The sequence below is a fragment of the Micrasema longulum genome, unplaced genomic scaffold (assembly GCF_059751315.1).
Source record: "Micrasema longulum isolate JH-2025_06_02 unplaced genomic scaffold, ASM5975131v1 h1tg000244l, whole genome shotgun sequence".
NCBI lineage: Eukaryota > Metazoa > Arthropoda > Insecta > Trichoptera > Brachycentridae > Micrasema > Micrasema longulum.
In genome coordinates, this window is record NW_028277449.1 from 494,261 (window position 1) to 517,384 (window position 23,124).

Below are 23,124 nucleotides of genomic sequence, written 5' to 3' on the forward strand. Positions count from 1 at the left end.
TTAATATTGTGGCACTGACGTATTATAAATAGACCCGTTATTTCTATACTAGCCATATCTCAAACTTATAATATTCTAAATGATTACTATGAGTGTCACCTGCACGAGATGTATCAATTAAATCCCAGCAAAACAATAACATATTTTGATCCTACCTAAGTATAAGCAATCCATTTTAATAATTCATAGTTTATTTTAGTAACATGAAAAGTTCATGATAATTGTTAGCTTTCTTTTAACAGAGTTTAATTTCATGTCATAAAATTATATTAGTTAAGTTAAACTCAACTTTATAATTTAGTATACAGTCCAAATGCCTTCATAATTATTTTTTTTTAATATTAAAAATAAGTATATAACCTCAATTTTATTTATAAAAAAATATTAGTTTAACATGGAATATAATATATTAAAGGCACATAAAATTACATAAATAAATTGCTACAAAAGTGCAAATTTTTCCATTAAAAATACGACCTTTTGTATTTAATTTGTTAGTTAACATAGTTATAATTTTGATAGCTAAATCAGTCATCATTTTTAGTAAATATAATTAATTAATACTAATGGTAAATAATAACAATTGATATTTTATGTTACAGCACTTTTTACAGATTAAGTATGAGTGGCCACTTCAGAATAAATCCATAAAATTAAATAAATTTTATTATATTTTCAATTATCAGTTATCTGTTGATACAAACAGATTCAATGTATTTTGGATCCATTTCATCCATTTCTCTTCCCTTCGTTTCTGGGACAAAAACAACCACAAAACACAGACCACAAATGGAAACACCACTATACAGCCAGAATGCTCCGTAAAGACCCAAGGCTTCTTGAAAGTCGACGAAGGTTTTAACACTCACAAATGCACAGAGATAACTAAAAGTGGTAGCTAAAGCACTCCCAAGACTTCTGAATTCAAGCGGAAACAACTCTCCAATCAAGAGCCAAGATATTGGACTAATACCTAGACTAAATGCGATCGTAAAAACGAGAACGCATGTTAAAGGTACCCAATCGTATTCCCCGTGCAAGCTTGACGTGGCGGTTATCAAAGTATGTCTATAAACTTCTTCGTAATATATGTAAGACCCGAAGCACGCCAGAGCTAACGACATAAGCACACCACTTGAAATCAATAATGGTAACCGACCGACCGTGTCTATCAATAGCCCAGAAACGCAAGAAGCCAAAATCTGGACGGCACTCATAGCGATTGCTCCCGAATGGGGACTTATTCCTCCGAATGTTCTTCTGAAGACAGACACGGCGTAGAAACTAAATGCGTGAGCGCCGCTGAATCTTTGAAAAAGCATCAATCCGCAAGTTATCAGCACAGGGCCAGTTAACCTCGATGAGAACATGCTCTTACTAAAATACTGTCTTGTGTCTGATATTCTCTTGCTCGCTAAGATATTTGTCCTTATTGTAGCTAGTTCTTGTCTCACGTCTGCTTGTGGTCCTCGCAACCACTGAAGGGACTTTGCAGCATCTTCGTCTTTCCCCCTCAGCAGCAGAAAGCTGGGCGTTTCTGGCAGATAGATGATGGAGAGGAATAGAGCGATCGGAGCGCAAGCCACCACCAAGGCCAATTGTTGCCAGTCTAGATATGCCCCAGCGGTAAAGCTTATCATAATACCGATCTGGTTAAGGATCTTCAAAAGGGATGACAGGCAACCTCTGACGTCAGGGCCAGCTATTTCGCTGATATAAACCTGAAACAAAGAGATTGAACAATGATAACGTGGGACTATTCATACGGTGCCATTTTCATTATGAAACTTTCAAGATAGCCTTACAATTGGTAATTGTAATTATTATAAGATGTAACATAATTTCTAAATAGTAGATTAAGATATTACATGCATAATATAAATCGAATTGTTTAGTTCTTATTTATTGTGTATGCAGACAATTGGTAGAATTCCATATTTAATTTGGTAATGTATCCAAAATTAAACAAGTTTATTGGATTATAATTCTACTTTATTTTTTATAAGATATACAAAGGGTATATTGTGACGCGTTTCGTCTTGTTAGGACATTTTCAAACAAACTAACTTAAATATTTACAAAGTTTCCTTATATACTAAAAATAATTGCTATTTTATGTTTGTGGATTTCTAAACTTGTTTTATTTTGGATATATTACCAAATTGTTTAGTTCTTTGTCATAATATATCATCCCCTATCAAATCTTAAGGGTACATAGCGTACTAAACTGGTAAATTAATTGAAGGGAACACCCTTCAATTCAATTGGAAACATCGATCGTTTACTAGATTATTATCTGCATAAAATATTTAAATGAATAATTATAGTATTAATAATATTTAAAACATTAATTTTGTGGTCAAACATTAAGAATAATTATAGGTTTATGCTTTTTAGCCACCAATATTTTCTTCTCTGAAATATATCAATTCAAAAATATTTTGAGTATAACCAAACGTCTGTAGACAGGTTGGATTTCCTCTCTAGAAAGTTATTTCGATCTAAATTTGATCCACTTGAACCTACCTATGATAGATCATACTACTACTACCATAACGCCATTTCTCTGTAGGGGTAGGCAGAGAGAATGGACCGCCACACACGTCCATCCTGGCATACATTCCTAGCTTATTCCACATTCATTCATCTTGTCATACATGCCCTTCGGTTCTGTCTGCTTTTGACATGACCAGACTTAAGATTTTGGTTCATCTGATCATGCCACGTCTTCCTTGGTCGTTCTCGTCTCACGTTACCGTTCATTTTCGCCATATATACTTGTTTTACCATTCGTTCGTCGTCCATTCGTTTTACGAGACCAAACCATCTCAGAGACCCTTTTTTAATCTTATCAATTATACTGGACTCAGATTTACACTCTCGCCTGATTTCATCATAAGCCCGGTAAATGCTTAGACTTCCATATACCCATCTCGAAAATGCTTCGAAAATGTTGAAAATTTACATCAATTCATGTCGAAATTTACTGCTACTACATTAATATCACCTTGAAATAAATACCTTGACTTCAGTATTATAAAGTGCTTTATCTCTATTGAATAAAAAAACATTACTTGATGTTAATCCCGTCGGGGAGAGGTTTAGACAAACCCCAAATTGTTAGTGTAGTTAGATAGCGTCGCAGTTGGTTTGAATGGTACAAATCTGTAGTGGGGTATACCTGTGACACCATGGACAAAATGGCACATAAGAAGCCAGCTACCAGCGACGTGGCAAACAGCATCTTCACGGAGTCAGCGCACATCGTCAGAAGCCAGCACATGGACAGGGGAAGGGAGATGACCAGCAGCGCCCTACGTCGGCCGTGGCGCATGGCCGCCCCCCCCAAAGCACCACCAAACAGAGCCCCTGGAAGTATACAACAATAAATATTAGGTTCAGTTCCTCTACTGGGACCTGATTCGTACGAATTGTTGATTCATTTGTGAGTGAATAAGAAAAAAAATAGGAGGGATTTTTGTGGGACGGGTGAGATTCATATGATTTAATTATTTCACCCACATGCTGGGAAACGCCTGGAAATATTTTTCAATGTTTGTACTTTTTCTTGGACCAGGTGGATTTATCAACAACATATTTTCAGGCGTTGCCTAGTATGTGGGATCATATGATTCTCACCCGCAACAATAAAGGTTTCATCTCTTTGACTTTGCAAACGTCAACAAATGTAAGAAACAAAGGGATATAGATGTTCAAATGAAGGAAGAATGTTGAATGTTGCACTGTTTGTAAAGTGGCCACTTAAACCAGCGAATGACAGGCCATAGGCCCGGTGGATGCCTAGACTTCTACTAGATAAATACGTTTGTAGTGTCTAGAGTCGATTATTGTAATGGTATCTATGCAGGTCTACCAATAAACAAAACTCGCCTACAGTCTGTATTGAATGCTGCAGCGAGACTTGTTTTCGGAATCTCTAATTTCACATATCACTTCACTACTTCGGGAATTACACTGGCTACGTTTTCCACAGAGGGTCAAATACAAACTCTGTTGGTTTATGTATAAATCCCCGCACAACTCTGCTCCGGAATATCTAAGGGAACTATGCATTCCAGATGAACTAGCTGACAGGCGTATTACGCTTAGATCAGCCACTTCTACGGCGAGAGAAAAACTTATTTTACCTCTACGCAAACAGCGCACTACATTCAGTGAACGCCCATTTGCGGTCGCATGCCCTATGGCATGGAATGCTCTTCCAGAAGAGGTGCGAGGCTGTGAAAGTGAAGTGATGTTTTGGAAAAAACTTAAAGCCCACTTATTCTCTAAATTATTTGAATAAATCCGTAGCATATGACAACAAAATAAAAAAAATAAAAATATTTATATATATAAAAAGCTTCAATTTAATTCATTTATCTATAGAATCTCTATGTTAAGCACCCTTGAGGTATTATATTACAAAAATTGCGCTATATAAGTTATCCATAATAATAATAATAATTCCCTTCCCTAAAATCTTCTTCATCTCTGTTGTAATTATTTGCAATAGTTAAATAAATAATGTCAAAAGCTTTTGATTTCTAAATTGCTTATGTTTAGCTGTTTGACTGCCTTTCCTATCGGCATAACCAGAGGCTGGTTGGATATGGAACCCGGGAGGTAAAACAGTATATCGACGTTGTCGGAGATATCCATTAGAAACATAAAAATGATACTCTCCAAAATGGCCGATTTCTCGACATCACCTCTTCTCGGCCTGAAATAAAGGGCCTACCGTGAATGTTAAATCCCTTAAAAATATATATGCTCGGGTACTTGGATTGATTGTCTGAACTGGACTCTTGTCAGTCTTTGTTGTTGTTGTCTGAATGTTCTGTCTGTTGAAAACTTACGAAACTAAATAGCAGACTAACTCAAAGAGGACCGCATGCTGACTTTGCTCTAGGACCCGCTCCGTCTGCTTAAAGCTCTAGGAGGTTTCCAGAGACAAATGGTGTCAGACCGGTTAAGATTTTTACACAATATTGCAACTACTAAATTAGGGCCATCGGTTTGTACAGACAACGTTTTAATGACGTCATTCACCGCCATATGACGGTGCCTTGATGACAGCACCACTCTCTTAAGCTAGGGTTTCCTAGGACAGCGGTGCCCGTATCTTAACGGCCGTAGTGAACGGTGATGCGGTGGACAGCCGTCGTAGTGGTGACTAGAAAGTGGTTTTATTTTTTAACGGTGTTATCAACACCATTTTTATAGGAAACCACTCTCTAGTCACCGTTACGACGGCTGTCAACCGCATTAATGTTCACTACGGCCGTTAAAATACGGGCACCGCTGTCCTAGGAAACCCGAGCTTTATGAAAACATATTCATATTCATATGGCCGTGGCACAGTTGGTTAGACATCTAAACTGGCGTCGCGGGTTCGATTCCCGCCAGTTGCAAGAAAAAACCCAAGAAATATTTTTTTCTCAATTGGTCGGGATGTTGTGGTGTGGAAAAATTATGTGACCTCACTGGGATTTCACGTGCCAAAGACACTTAAAAATATACTTTTCAACAATATTTTTACAAATAATATTTTTACAAATTACAACAGGGATTAAGATTTCCATATTCCCTTATTTAAGGTATTCTCCATCCCTGTTGTAATTTGTTAATCTTAATGACTCCCGAGGGGGTGAAATCCAGTCTTTTGTCTACGAACATTTAGACAAACTCAAATATTGTAATATTTTTAAATTTGAGAATAAACAAAGAAGACTAACTCAATAAACAGAGATAATTAACAGAATGTTCAGACATTTTTAAACATAACGTATTTATGTTTATAATTCATTTATGTACATCTATATTATTTATATTAGAAAACGAACAATGAAAGAACAAAAACCTAACATAAGCTATACACTTGAGGAGCAGTTGATTCAATATTGGTTTGAGCGAATGAAACAATCCATTTTACTTCTATCTAACTCCACTATCCATTTTATTATAGCCCTTTTTAATATTTTCTGGTTACTAATTGTTTTAATAGACAGTGGAGGTACGTTATAGATTTTAATTGAATAATACTCATAATCTCATTGTCCATATATAGTTGGATAATTTATGTAGCGCCATTTTTGTGAAAATCACCTCAAGGGCGCTGTACAATTAATAAATATCCCAGTACGTCTTGCAGCTACAGAGCGCATGGACGGTTGGGATTCTAGTTCCTCGTTTTCAATTAAGATCAATAAAAAATTATAACAGATAGGAGCTAGATTACAGGACGTCTTGCAGCTACAGAGCGCATAGACAGTTAGAAATTTAGCCCCCATTTACACATTTTAAAAATTGACAAATAAATTTAGTATATTAATGATACTAAAAAAAATAAAAAATAATATGAATATGAATAATAAAAATGAGTAAGATTACAAAACGTCTTGCAGCTACTGAGCGCATAGACGATTGGAATTCTAGACCCCATTTATAAAATTTAGGTATTTTTAAGTTGGTATATGAAAGCTAGATAACCAATCATCGTGCAGCTACAAAGCGCATGGACGAGTGGAATTTTAGCAAAGTTAGAATGATATCAATAAATTTATAAAAAATAGAGCATAGTAGTAAGTTTGTCAAGTGTTCATGCCAAGAACTAAGCAATAAAAAACTAATAACATAGCTGTAGAGAATAAAGAAAAGTAGCTTCTTCACGGTTAAAAAGCTTATGCCATACTCCATATTTTATTACATTAAGTCTAAAACAGAAATAAGACATTTCCGTATCACATTTCGGTTCCATCAGTAAAAGTGAAGTATGTTTGTTAATTTAGGCACTAAAGATTATTAATATATTTAACTATCGGTCGGGTAGCCATTAATTTCTCGTGTCTGCTGTAAGATTAGGTGCCTATTTTAGACTTTAGTGATGCTTACATTGAGTTACGAATGATAACCGAAAAATAAAAAATATAATGAAAATATATTTTACAAATAAAAGACGAGTGATACTTTAATCCACAAATTTTGAATATCCACTGACCGGTTTTATCGCTTTTGCGACATCTTCGAGACTGGTATCTTTATTAACTCTTGTGTGGCTGTGATGTCACACTAGTTGACATAGGACACAAGACTTGATAAATCTCTCTTATCTTTTAAAATGATGAATTCGTATTTTTTGAAATCTTCAAATGGACATTTTTACACCCAATTTGGAAAGTAAAATTTTTATAACTTTGCAAAATGTTGATACGAAAAATAATTATCCTTGCTACGCGAAGAATAAATGTCCGCTAATTCAGCGACACATCTATACAGATACCCTATACAAAAGAGAGCACTAAGATATAAGTCAAAACAAGGAAGACAAAGACGCTGTTCTGCTGCGGGTGTCGTCTAAAACACATTTAGTCTTCAGTCAGTTGATGACAATGATTGGGGACGCACGCGCTTAACATAAGCGGCGTATTAGTGATTTTTGATTTATTTTGCTATAACAGGGTCAAATTATATGTTTATTTGCATAAATTATGGAAAAGGAATTATTAAGCAGTATGTCTCCATGTTTTTAATTTTTTTTAATGTCTGAATTTATGAATATTGCGTCTTTTACTAGTGGTAACACGACGTTACATCACCGCGCGCAAAGGGATTATTTACCACAGTCTTTTAAGAGTTAAGGAGTTCAATGTATTTATACAAAACAGAGAAAAATTCTTAATTTTGATTACAAACTAAACAATAATGTACTAATGAGAAAGCACGAAATTAAAGATCTTGGGATTGTTTTAGACTCAAAACTACTTTTTGAATCGCATATCAATAAAATTACCTCTAAAGCATTGAGCATGTTAGGTTTCATAATTCGAATGAGTAAACACTTTGATAATCCAAAGGCCCTTATTTCATTATATTATACATTTTTCAGAAGCCATTTGGAATACGCCTCTCAGATATGGAATCCCCAGTATGCCATATATATAAGTAGAATAGAAAATATTCAACACAAATTTATAAAGTACCTTAAATACAAAACCGGTATTTCTTATGTATCTACTCTCACTGCCTCCACCTTCCATGGAATCATTTCTCTACCATACCGCAGAGTGTGTGCGGACCAACTACTGCTTTACAAAATTACGACAGGGATGGTTGACTGTACAGAGCTGCTTGGTTTAATAACAATACATGTGCCAGCCAGGATTTGTAGACAGTACCACCTGTTTCATGTACCAATAAGTAAAACATCGTATGTTAAAAATGTTTTTTTTCGTAGGACTTTTTCAATGTACAATACAAAATTTAAAAATATAGATTACACAAACATCACTCTGTCAGATTTAAAATTTACACTAAAAATGTATTATGTAACTTAGTAGACATTATAATAATAAATATGTACATCTCCCCTCCCCTCCTTATCCTCTCTTCAAGCATGTTTGTCCTTATCCCGTCCAATTTACAGTAACTTAATATTCTTAAAATAAATATTTAAAAAATCTTTGATTATTGAGTACATAAAAATAACATTTTTATATGTATAAATTGTATGTATTTATTTGATATGTAATATACTTTCTTTACTAACTTTGTATACTATGTGGAAATCTGTTATTAGTTCTGAGTTTATACACTATATCTGTTTGTTTACTAAAAATATGTATGTAGAACTGTTGATTTCCCAATAAAATAAAATATCTAATATCTAGAGGTAAGAATAGATAATTCAAAGTTATTTGAAAGTAAATTAAATAAAGTTACTTTTATCTTACGGATCATTATCAAAATTTTCATTATCAAAATCATCATTATAAAAAGTATCACTCGTCTTTTATTTATATAATAAATTACAGAGAACATCCATCAAGAATTTTCACTTACAAACTTAAATGTTTTAGAATCAAAATACAAAAAAAAACATATTTAAAAAAATTATTGATCATAATGTTCATATTTTTGTAGAAAAACTATGCAGAAGGGGTAAAGTGGGTTTTGCATATTGGTTTCATGTTGGTTTAGTGTCCTGATGAAGAAACGGTAGACAAAGAAAAGTCGTTAAGTGAAGTAAAATATTTAATAACATTTAGTTAAAATTCTAACGATTTTTTGTTATCATCATCATTTCCCTTTACGCACCTAATGGTGCATAGGGCGCTGCATCGGTACACCAACCGTAGCGTATATTGATCATTTTTGTTACATGAAGGTAAGATGATCAGTCTTACGCTCCAGGTACCAGTCCTAGGACTATGAAATATTCTAGTGGGAACACTTTACAAATTTATTGATAATTTTAAGTTGCTAGAATTTCACTCGTCCGTGCACTTTGTAGCTGCAAGACGATAAGTAATCTTGATTCAATAGTTAAATGTTATCAACTGTCAAATATTTAAACTTAGTAAAAGGGGTCTTGAATTCCAACCGTCCATGCGCTCAGCAGCTGCAAGACTTGTTGTAATCTTACATTAATTTTTATAAATTTGTTTTTATTTTGTTTTTTAAAATATCACATAAACTCTTAACATCATTGTCAAATAAAATAAAATAAAAATATATAAATAGGGGCTAGATTTCGTATTGTCCATGTGCTTTGTAGCTATAAGACGTGCTGTAATCTAGCTCCTATATATCATAATTCTATTATACTTTAATTGGAGACGAGGTACTAGAATCCCAACCGTAAATGCGCTCTGTAGCCGCAAGACGTGGTGGGATATTTATTTATTGTACAGCGCCCTTGAGGTGATTTTCACAAAAAAAAAATTTAAATAAATATTTTAATTTTATTATAATATATTATAATAAATATATTTTATCATAATTTGAATTTTTCTGCTTTTGTAAATAATATTATTGTTTAAAATATAAAAACGTCTTTAAATAAATATTGTTATCTGTATGTCCCTAAATGAGTTTTTTTTAAAACTCCTTGGGAATATTGTATATAATTATGTATAATATGTTTTCAATTTAATAAAAAAAAAATTAAAAATATCAACCATGTCGGGAATCGAGCCCGAGACCTTTTACGTGGTAGGCTTTTTTGCTTTTTATTTCGTTTTTAAAATATCACTTAAACTCTAAACTTTATTCAATTGAAAATAAAAATATAAATAGGGGCTAGATTTCTAAATGTCGCTGCAAGACGTTTTGTTATCTACCTCATATATATCATAATTATAATATATCATAATTGGAGACGAGGAACTAGAATCCCAACCGTCCATGCGCTCTGTAGCAGCAAGACGTGTTGGGATATTTATTTATTGTACAGCGCCCTTGAGGTGATTTTCACAAAAATGGCGCTATATAAATTATCCAAACATTATTATTATTATTAGGCAAACGCTCTGATCATAACACCACGAGGCCGACGTTTTGTTAAACCTGTAAATAATCGAATATATGGTTTGGAACGGTTATTGCTTATTCTGGTAAAAGTGCGTCACTACTGTAGAATCTTAAGTGGTAGTAACGCTAGTACCTACTGTTATGGGTCGAGTGGGACCAATCATATTCTGAGAAAGTTCCATTGATGTGCGCGTGTTCAAATCATCTTAGTCATGCGCAGAACGTTTGCGCACTAACCAGAACTACAGAAGAGTAGATAAAACGAAAGATTCCATTATATTTGGATATTTGGATAATTTATCTGGCGCCGTTTTTGTTAAGCTTTTTTCAATTCTTCAATTCAATTATTATTCAACTTTCCAAAACAGACTGGACCATTTTCAATACCTAAGGATAATACAGAATTATCTTTTTGTCACATTTATGACATAATTTTTAAATAAACAGATAAACTTGTAATAATAATAATAATGTTTGGATAATTTATAAAGCGCCATTTCTGTGAAAATCACCTCAAAGGAGCTGTACAATAAATAAATATCCCACCACGTCTTGCGGCTAGAGCGCATGTACGGCTGGGATTCTTGTTCCACGTCTCCAATTATGATATATAGGAGCTAGATTACAGCACGTCTTGCAGCTACAGAGCGCATAGACAATAAGAAATCTAGCCCCTATTTACATTTTTTATTTGACAATAAAGTTTAGAGACTTAGTGATATTTAAAAAAAATTAATAAAAAACAAATTTATAAATAAGTTAGATAACAACAACCCTTGCAGCTACTGAGCGCATGGACGGTTGGAATTCTAGACCTGATTGACTAAATTTGGATATTTCATCGTTGATAACATTTACCTATTGAAGCTAGATTACTAATTGTCTTGCAGCTACAAAATGCATGGACGAGTGAAATTCTGGCTACTTAAAATTATCAATAAATTTACTAAAACAAACATTGAGCTTAATAATAAATTTGTAAAGTGTTCGTGCTAAAAAGTAAACAGATAAAGCACTTCAACACTATGGATAACATAACAGATAACAATATCCGAAGGGTAGCTTTCGTAGTCACTAGTCACTGTCGCAGTATCGCACATGTGCAAACACATGTTTTTGCTAAATTTCTAGATGGTTCGGTCCACGTGTAGTTGCCGGAGGGGGAAAGAAGCCAAGAAGAAGAAAGATTATTATGGATAACTTATATAGCGCCATTTTCGTAATATAATACCCCAAGGGGGCTTTACATCGTGATTTTATGAATAAATATATTTAATTGAAGCTTTTAAATTTGTAATTTAATTAAAACAATTTATTTTGTAGTCACACGCTACGGATTTACAGAACATGTGTGTTTTTTAAGTTTTTTCCGAAAAATCACTTCACTTTCACAGCCTCGCACCTCTGCTGGGAGAGTATTCCATGCCATAGGGCCTGCGACCGCAAATGCGCGTTCATTTTATTTAGTGCGCTGTTTGCGTAGAGGCATAATAACTTTTCCTCTCGCCGTAGACGTAGCTGATCTAAGCGTGAGACGCCTGTCAGCTGTTCATCTGGAATGCATAGTTCCCTTAGATATTCCGGAGCAGAGTTTGTATTCGACATAAGCCAACAGAGTTTGTATTCGACCCCCTGTGGAAAACGTAGCCAGTGTAGTTCCCGAAGTAGTGGAGTGATATGACTGAACTTAGAGATTCCGAAAATAAGTCTCGCTGCGGCATTCAATACAGATTGTAGGCGAGTCATTTTGTTCATTGGGATGTACAAAACTATAAAATAACTAACGCGAACTTATGAATACAATCCTCTTTTTTTCGTTTCTTGTTTTTGACATATAATTGTTATAGACCTCTCGGACTGATTCGTCTTGTAATTCCATTCGATTGTAGGTAGTACGCATGTTATGAATGGCCGGCACCATGCCGACTGGGTTCAGATTTTGGGCCACATCACATGCGCAGCTAAATAACGTCTGTTTACTTTTAAGATAGGTCTTATAAATAAACGAACGAACGCATTTGTAATTTGTATGATTTAACAAAGTTTGGTTTCCATGCGGCTTACCCATCACATATGGGATAACATAGATACTATCCAAGGACAGAATCTCACTAGCCCTTATACTAATAATGAAGAACTTCAGCCCTACGGGAAATTGTATACAAAAATGTTTTCTTACGCCCGGTAAAACTTAGAGCAATAAATTTTACAACTAAGTTTCTTGTCTGCCTTGTGGTGTAGTGGTCAGCGCGTTTACCTACCATCCAAGAGATCTCGGGTTCGATTCCCGTCATGGTTGACATGAAATATTTATTTAAACAGGCGTTTTTTCACTTGAATATTTCATAGTCCCTGGACTGGCACCTGAGGCGTAAGAGTGATTATCAAAATGATCAAGATTCGCTGCGGTTGGAGTCCCAAAGCAGTGCCCTATGCACCATGCGGAAAGGGAATGATGATGATGATAAAGTTTCTTGAAAATGTACAAAAAAAAAATTCAAAAATATTTAGATAAAAACGAAGTACTTTGAACAATGTCACTTGTTCATATGAATCAACCAATGATAAGAGGGTTGTTGAAGATTTCCTGTTTACTAACCGACAATGAAGTTTTGTAATTTTTAATTACTCCGCGCGTGACGTCACTAGTTTTCTTCGTGAGTTAATAATAATACTAATAATATTTGACTGATTTATATACCGTCATTTTTTCAAAAAATCACCTCAAGGGCGCTTTCCAATTGTATACGTAAACTTACATTTTAATTAAGTAAAAGTGACACGGTTTATTTTCTGATTTGAATTTGAGGGTATGATAGTCTAGAGAAGTGAGATTTTGTTTGGGATCTGAACTGACTGGGACTGTCGATGATTCGCAAGTTTGAAGGTAATTGGTTCCAGGCAGAGGGGCCGACACTGGCAAAAGCACGATGTCAGAATCTAGTGTTTGGGGAGCCAAGTAATCACTGAAATAAAAATTAATCCAAACCTTAACTCATAATAAGAAATTTGATCAGGAAATGAAGGTGTGTTAGAGCCCTTGTGTCTGTACAACACTTACTACTACACGTATAAAGTTTTCGTAGTAATAAATTCCCATTTACATCATGTATACACATAATATAGTTTATCTACATATATAATATACCAAATAATTACACGCAAACAACGTTTTTGTAAATTTCTATAGACTGCTAATTAGATAGTACAAGCGTAATTTCTAGTGAAAACGACACGTGTAAAACTGGGTGCGTGCCGTCATTATTTATTTAACAATTTGTTCGTAGCGTGACAGCTTTTGTATGTCATAATGTAATCAACACATTTTGATCCAATCCGAAATCTAACGGCAAAACAACCAATCAAAAAACTGTGCCAGGTGAAAGATCGCACATGCATTTTTTTTTTAATTGATTTATTAACCCTTACGGATTATTACATTCATTTTACAAAAATAATATTTCACTTTTTATTTATACTCTGTCGATAATTATTTTTTTTACGCCTTTTGAAAAGTTTGTAAAGATGAACTAGCTGACAGACGTCTTACGCTTAGATCAGCTATATCTACGTCGAAAGGAAAAGTTATTATACCTCTACGCAAATTCGGCGAATGTGCATTTGCGGTCGCAGGCTCTACGGCATGGAATGCTCTCCCAGCAGAAATCGGAAACTGTGAGAGTGAAGTGATGTTTGGGAAGAAACTTAAAACCCACTTGTTCTCTCAATCATTTGAATAAATTCTTAGCATGTGGTGGAAAAGTAGTATGAAAAAGTACATTATTTTTCTTAAATTAAAAAGTTAAAAGTTAAAATTAAATTTAAATCTTTATTGAATCACTCTGTAAAGCGCCCTTGAGTTATTATATTACGAAAATGCCGCTATATAGGTTATCCATAGTTATTATTATTATTATTTTTATTTGTCCTAAGTCTTTTGTTTAGTTTTGTCTGGTAGTTTATTGTATAATTTTAGTCCCTGATTCATTAATCTCGATTGTCCTTGTCTTGTTTTGGAATGTTGTATGTGGTATTGTTCTAATATTCTTGTATGATGACCATGTTCATAACAATTTTTTTCAAATTTTATTTCTTTTTCTACAATAATATCAGTGGCTAACTTTTAATTAAATTTTAAAGATTCTAGTGGAAAAAGTTGTTTTACATTTAATTGTTTAGTTTTTTTAAAGATTATTTACGCATTTCTTTAGTTGGTGTTAGATAAAAGAGGTCATATATTAGCTTCAATATTTTATTTTGCTGTGGTTGTAGTCTTAAAGTATTTGTTGGATTTTGTCTTGGATTTTTGACGAGTAACATTTTAAATCGGATGTTTTAGGCTAATTCAATGGGCCTTACTTATTAACTTGGTATGAAGATACGCCTTGACAAACAAAACAAACAAACAAAACATCACGCCGTTTTTCAGCAGGGTAGATAGAGAGGATAGAACGTAACATCACTATATCTTTGCATACAGATCTCGCATCCTCTACATTCGTACATCTTCTTATGCTCGCGCGCCAATTATTTCAACTTTTGACATGTCCATCTTAAAGTATTTGTTGGATTTTGTCATGCTATGTTTTTCTCGGTATTCATCTATTTCTGCGTCCATCAACATTCGCATTGTATTTTTTTTTAGCTGTCCATCCGCTCTACATGTCCAAACCAACGTAGAGCTCCTTTCTTGATTTTGTCGATAGTGCTTACCTCAGCCTTACATAATGTACAGATCTCAACATTTGTGCATCTATCGTACATAGTAGTAAATTTAGTAAATATGTTCTAGAATTTCAACCGTCTATGCGCTTAGTAGCTGCAAGACTTGTTGTTATCTAACTTCTATTTTTATAAATTTTCTTTTTATTTCGTTTTTTAAAATATCACTTAAACTCTAAACTTCATTGTCAAATATTCTTTTTAAAAATAAAAATGTAAATAGGGGCTAGATTTATTTTTGTCCATAAGCTTTGTAGCTGCAAGACGTGCTGTTATTTAGCTCCTATATATTATTATTATTATTATGGATAACTTATAAAGCGCCATATTCGTAATAAAATACCTCAAGGGCGCTTTACATAGTGATTCTATTGTTAAATTAATTTAATTGAAGCTTTTTCATAATCATAATTGTTATATATCATAATTGGAGACGAGGAACTAGAATCCTAACCGTCCATGCGCTCTGTAGCTGCAAGACGTGCTGGGATATTTATTTATTGTATAGCGCCCTTGAGGTGATTTTCACAAAAATGGCGCTATATAAATTATCCAAACATTATTATAGTTTTACCACACATTCGCCTGATAGATCGTATTTCGACAGCATTCCGCCTACTTTCATCCCTGTTTTTCCAAGTCCATACATACGCCTAGGCAGGTGGTAAAATAAGGATGGGTATACCATCCTTATTCTACCACTATGCAAAGGCGTAACTTTATACCAGGTTTATAAGTAAGGTCCAACGTAAAATACCAAAAGTTTTGTGGAATCAGGGGGATCTAGAATGCTTAAACGAGAAAAAAACCGGAACAAATATATGTATAATGTCTTCAAATATTTATATGTAAAAGATCCGTATATTATGTAAGGCTGAGGTAAGCACTATCGACAAAATCAAGAAAGGAGCTCTAAGTTAGTTTGGACATGTAGAGCGAATGGACAGCTAAAAAAATGACAATGCGAATGTTGATGGATGCAGAAATAGACGAAGACCGAGAAAAACATAGCATAACAAAATCCAACAAATACTTTAAGATGGACATGTCAAAAGTTGAAATAATTAGCGCGCGTGCATAATATGTACGAATGTAGAGGATGCGAGATCTGTATGCAAAGATTTGGCGTTCTATCCTCTCTATCTACCCTGCTGAAAGACGGCGTGATGTTTTGTTTGTTTGTTTTGTTTGTCAAGGCGTATCTTTATACCAAGTTAATAAGTAAGGCCCATTGAATTAGCCTTAAACATCCGATATAAAATGTTACGTCTAATTGTATCCCCTTATATGGGATGCGTGTGTGTTACATAGCCCATTGAATTCTACACAATCTCGTAATAATGTGACTAACGATGGCTTTCAACCACCCGACATTTAATACGGTGTCGGAAACCATCGGAAGACGTATCTATGCATGTTCCTAATAGTCAACGAATGGCCTTAATAAAGTTACGCCTTGGCATAGGGTAGAATATCGATGCAAATACCATCTATGTTATAGTGGTAGAATAAGGATGGTATACCCTTATTTTACCACTGTGCCTAGACGTAACTTTATATCAAATTTATAAGTAAGGCCCATTGAATTAGCATAAAACATCTGATTTAAAATGTTACGTCTTATTGTATACCACTTATTTATTTATTTTTTGAATTTATTTATTTAATTTTACACTACGCCCAAAGGGCATTTACAAAAAATATACAGGTAAGTACAAACATAGTAAGTAATAATTTTTAAAATATACAACGCTTTTTTTGTATACATGTAGAAACAATAAAAAGCATACTGCTGTGCAAAATAAAAAGTAAAACTTTACATTTTAAAAAAGAAAAAAATATGGATATAAGAAAAGTGATTGAATTAAAAAACAAATTGTAAATAACTTGTAAAGAATTTTACCAAAAAAAATAAAATATACATGTATATATATATATATATATATATATATATACGTATAAAAAAATGGTATTAACAAATGAATGTTAAAAACAAATAATAAAAATTAGTTTTCAGAAAGTATATTTAAAATAATAATATAATATATGGTACACAAAAATATTTGATACATTAATTTCAGAAAAAGATAGGATAATAAAAATACACATCAAAAACAGAGAAAAAATTGGATGAAAAAGAAAGTTTAATTACGACATTAATAATTCATTTTAAACAGTGCATATGTGGGATTAGAGTAGTGAAAATACCGTAGTCTACCGAATCGCTCAGTAGAATACCGGTAGTCTACCGTTTCCTACCGTAGTTTTGGTAGTATTTATTATGGATAACTTATATAGCGCCATTTTCGTAATAAAATATTCTACCGTTTCCTATCGTAGATTTGGTAGTTTATTTTTTTGGTAAAGAATATGAAATATTTTGATACTATTTTATTATTATTGTTTTATTTTGAGCCTTTTGCCGTCTGTTAAGTAGTTTAACGATAAATAATTTCATGTTTCGTGACAGTTCGGCTTCTTTACGGAAAACTTACGTGAAAAAGGCGAAAAAAAATAACTAAATGAGTGCCCTATGGACTTAAATAAGGCAGTGTGCTATGGACGAAAATAATGAAAAACATACCATATATATTATATATACTTATTTGGATAATTTATATAGCGCCGTTTTTGTGAAAATCACCTCAAGGGCGCTGTACAGTAAATAAATATCCCAGCACGTCTCAGCTACAGAGCGCATGGACGGTTGGGATTATAGTTCCTCGTCTCCAATTATGATATATAGGAGTTAGATTACAGCACCTCTTGAAGCTACAGAGCGCATAGACAATAATAAATCTAGCCCCTATTAACATTTTTTGTTTTTTTATTTGATAATGAAGTTTAGAATTTCAGTGATATTTTAAAAAATTCAATAAAAAGACAAATTTATAAAAATAGAATCTAGATTACAAGTCTTGCAGTTACTGAGCGCATGGACGGTTGGAATTCTAGACTCCATTTACTTAATTTGGAAATTTAATAGTTAATAACATTTATCTATTGAAGCTAGATTACTGTTCGTCTTGCAGCTACAAAGTGCATGGACGAGTAAATTCTAGCAACTTAAATTTAAACCAATAATTATACAATCAATTTACATAAATAAACATTGAGCATAATAGTTAATTTGTTAAGTGTCATTCTTAAAAAAATAAGGCACCGTTTTGACACTTTTACTAATCAAGTGATTACTACTACTACTACCATCACGCCATTTCCCCGTAGGGGTAGGCAGAGAGAATGGACTGCCACATACGTCTATCCTGGCATACATTCCTAGCTTCTTCCACATTCATGCATCTTGTCATACATGCCCTTCGGTTTTGTCTGCTTTTGACATGACCAGACTTAAGTAATTGAACGGCCATTTAAAAAATAAAATGTTTTCTATGAAAACTACAGAAAAATACCGTATTCTAAAATATTATGCGGTTTCTTACATAGATAAAGTTTCTTACAATAAAATATCAATGGGATAATACAGGCCTTATAATCAAATATTACTAATCAAGTGATTATACAGACATTTTATTAAGAAAAACGTTTTCTACGAAAACTACCGATTTATTTTTTTATATATTTTTTTACGATAATATACATAAGAGGTAAAACAGAGTTTTTTTTAAAAAAAGGATAATTACATAGCAATGAAATACATATGAACAGTAAAAAAAGTAAACGAAAAAATCCCACAAAGGCATTTAAAATTGATTTGTTTTTTTTATTTTTCACCACAACAAGCCAGGAGGCCTAGTTACAGTGGTAAATTACATCACAGAACACCCAGGCTTAAAAAAAATCAACATTAAACCAACACGCCGTTTCTTCGTAAGGGTAGGCAGAGAGGATAGAACGCCACATCACTCTATCTTTGCATACAGATCTCGCTTCCTCTACATTCATACATCTTCTCATGCACATTTTAATTTTTGTGTTCCCGCCGGGAATCGGACCCGGAACCTTCCGTGTGTGAGTCAAGCGTCATGACCACTACGCCACGGAGGCATGGCCTGTTCGTGGGTATACAAGAAATGTTTATGGATTTTTGTCCTATAATAAACAGACAGGAATCATGCTTTTCTTTTTTCCTCAATGTTCACGTTTCCACTCCATACAATGCGATTGAGAAAACTGGATACCTAAATAAGGCAGGGACCCTTCGAGTTTGAGTGGCGTGTATCATCGTGTTAACCTTAATTATAAGTTAAGGAATGCTATCTTTGATTAGTTTTTTATCGTTTACTTTTTGTGCTGTTACATGTTCACTTAATTGCCATACTTACTAGTTCTTTGCTCAATGTATTATTATTGTGTTGTTAATTTTTTAAAATCATTCTTATGTTGTTGAAATTCCACTTGTTAATGCGTTTTGAAGATACAAGACTTTGTGATGTCAGCTATCATATTATATTTACTACATTTTGTAAGTGTTATCAACTATCAAATATCTAAATTTAGTAAATGGGGTCTAGAATTTCAACCGTCCATGCGCTCAGTAGCTGCAAGACTTGTTGTTATCTTACTTCTATAATTATAAATTTGCTTTTTATTTCGTTTTTAAAATATCAAAATGCTTTACAAAATTATGACAGGAATGGTTGACTGTACAGAGCTGCTTGGTTTAATAACAATACATGTGCCAGCCAGGATTTGTAGACGGTACCACCTGTTTCATGTACCAATAAGTAAAACATCGTATGTTAAAAATGCTTTTTTTTTGTAGGACTTTTTCAATGTACAATACAAAATTTAAAAATATAGATTACACAAACATCACTCTGTCAGATTTAAAATTTACACTAAAAATGTATTATGTAACTGAGTAGACATTATAATAATAAATATGTACATCTCCCCTCCCCTCCTTATCCTCTCTTCAAGCATTCTTGTCTAAGGACAATTCCCGCAAATCCCGCCCAATTTACAGTAACTTAATGTTCTTAAAATAAATATTTAAAAAATCTTTGATTATTGAGTACATGAAAATAACATTTTTATATGTATAAATTGTATGTATTTATTTGATATGTAATATATTTTCTTTACTAACTTTGTATACTATGTGGAAATTTGTTATTAGTTCTGAGTTTATACACTATACCTGTTTGTTGACTAAAAATATGTATGTAGAACTGTTGATTTCCCAAATAAAATAAAATATCAATATGTTTGTCAATGCTTCTTTTTTTTAAATGTTTTAAACTATTATTTTATTGCAATATTTAAACCTAATAAATTGTATACACGGACAATGTCCGTTAATAAATAAATAAATATCACTTAAACCTTAAACTTCTGTGTTAAAAAAAATTAATAATAATAACAATGTATATAGGGGCTAGATTATTGTCCATGCGCTCTGTAGCTGCAAGACGTGTTGTTATCTTGCTCCTATATATCATAATTGTTATATATCATAATTAGAGACGAGGAACTAGAATCCCAACCGTGCATGCGCTCTGTAGCTGCAAGACGTGCTGGGATATTTATTTACTGTACAGCGCCCCTGAGGTGATTTTCACAAAATGGCGCTCTATAAATTATCCAAACATATATACATAATGAATAAAAGGTGGTTGATCTCTGGAGTACTGGGTGCGCCAGGTCGGCAGGTGCCTCTGATTGCTTTCACTAGGCGCGAGTACTACATACCGGTCCAAAACCATAACCCGTGCCTAGTTACCGGGAACCAGCAACCAGAAACCACCCAGTACGCGGAACACATTTTATCTATAGACCGGTCCATTACACACATATCCTCGAAATCCACACGGCTCGGTAGGATTGGGGTGTATTGACATTTATTAAAACATTCTTCATTTATTATAAATTTATTTAGCTGACTCACAGGTGAAAATTCTGCAGAAAGGAAATCGTGTGAAGAAACACAACAGAAAAACCATCACGCAAAGAGAATATAACGCGGTAAATAAATTCTTACGGTATATAAATTTTAAACTTAGAATCAGTCATGAATTTTTAAATTACGATTTTTTACTAAAAACATTAAATTTGTCAAAACTTAACGATAGAAGAAAAATTAAAGACCTTTTTATTCAAAATTCAATATGTGATTGCCCTGAACTATTATCTCCCATCAACTTTAGGGTGCCTGAAAGAATGACCAGACAGGTGCCACCGTTTTGTAGCAACAATTCACGGACAGTGTATACTTGTAATGCCGTATTAAACAGATTTCATGAACTCGGCAATAGTTATTCCCACGTATCCGATATATTCAGTGTAGGGTTTTGTTCCTATAGAACAAACCTTTTGAACTTTTTCAAAGATGGTGAATGTGAATTATATTTATTTATTCATGCATTTCATAATAAACACAGTTTATTGTTCACTTTGCCCAGCTGTATGAAAGAGTACTTTTTTTTATTATTTTATTTATTTTTCAAAAATATTTACAAAATAGTCTTAAATTAAAGTCCTGCTGAGTTGCATACATACAACTCGTCAACAGGTTCTTATAAATTACAAAGATTATTTACACTTAACCTACATTAACAATAATTTTACTTGAAAAACAATTACAGATTACATTATGAAAAATTAAAAACTATCACTAATACGAAAAACTTTTTTCTAATAACCACAATTTGAGCAAACGTCGCACTCCTGTATTTAACTCAGTATTTTTAATATTGTTTGGTAACATGTTAAATATTTTAGGTATACTGTATTGCAGTGTCCTTTTGCCATATTTATTGCATCTAGGAACAGCTAGCCCTTCCATACTAGTAAACCTGGTGTTGTAATCATGTACCAACTTGAGTTTATACTCGGAGTGCGATGCATGCTGACAAATTAATTTGTACCAAAGTAGAGCCCTAACAGATTATGATTTTCTTGTTGTATTACTGTAGAATGTTTTTTTATTTAAACTTTCTACTGTATAATATTGGTACTTTTTAAACTTAAAAAAAAAAAAAGGTTATTATGTTTTGAAACATAACAGAATCGGTGGACATAGGATTCTTAATAAAATCTAAGGTTTGTGACCTTGAACGACACCGCTCATGCCGCGATTTTGAAAAAATGGTGCCTAAAATTATTTTTTTGTGTATACGAGTAATTACGTCCCTGTAGATTTTAAAGAAAAAAAATATACAGTCTGAGAAAATAAAACTTACTGAAAAATCTTAATAATTTTTTGTTCTTTGGACCAATATTTTCCAAGATACACGTTTGAACTGTATTTATTTACGAGGAAAATAACAAATAAACCAAACGTTGACTGAGAAATTACACACGCGTTGACTTATGACTGCAATAACTTAAGCATGTTCAATATTGTTCATTGTGATCGCTCAAATGCTTAGCATGTTTTTAAGCACGTCAGTAGTCATTTGTGATTGCGCTGTTAGGGTATTTCAGGCTTGGAAACAGTATTTTATATATAGAACTGTATTTTTCATTTAGTCCGGATGAGGAAATTACGATGATTCCTTTGATTGAAAAAGTGACTTTTATTATGTCAAAATATGACACATTGCGCTTGTTTCTAATTGAATTAGTCCATTTTCTTTCGAGGCCAGCGCAGACCAAACAGATTCGTTTCATTGGGCGATAAAATATCATCATTTGACACGCGAATTGTTCTGTGTGACAGGCAGACATATAATTAGGTCATCGGACCCGCATTGCTATCGGCCCGCTTACCGACACTTGGCTCCTGAATTAATAGTCCCAGTCCCAGAGGCAGAAACGACAGGAGGCAGGGTCCAGGGTCCTTCACTCCGACCGTTATTGAAATTTAAGTGAGTCTCGAAACAGCATGGCGATAATTATTATGGGGAATAACGGAATATTTCAATACTGTCTCTTTTCATAATGCCAATTGTTTAGAAGGGCATTAAACCTTTATCAGACACATATAACAAAGTGGTACTGGTAATATAGGGTGAATAGAAACAAAATTTACATTTAAATGTCTATTTTTTTTGTTTTGTAAAACAATATCACATCGAAATCTTAGGACCGATTTGGTTTGAAGTTACCATTCACCATGTCGCTCTCACATGAGTCTTTCTTAAGGCTGTAGTCTGGTAAAACAAACACGAAATTAGGAAATCATAG

At 33.3% G+C, this 23,124-nt stretch overlaps 1 protein-coding gene across 1 annotated transcript in view; it reads right to left on the reverse strand.

The window, feature by feature from the left end:
* Positions 1-589: 589 nt before the first annotated feature.
* Positions 590-23,124, reverse strand: part of LOC148283366 (facilitated trehalose transporter Tret1-like) — a 78,703-nt gene continuing 56,168 nt past the window's right edge. The window contains exons 4-5 of the mRNA XM_088223648.1: positions 3,182-3,369; positions 590-1,721 (exon numbers count right to left, since the gene is read on the reverse strand). Of these exons, the coding sequence (XP_088079774.1) occupies positions 687-1,721; positions 3,182-3,369 (1,223 nt within the window). The 3' untranslated portion in view covers positions 590-686. The remainder of the gene's footprint in view (positions 1,722-3,181; positions 3,370-23,124) is intronic.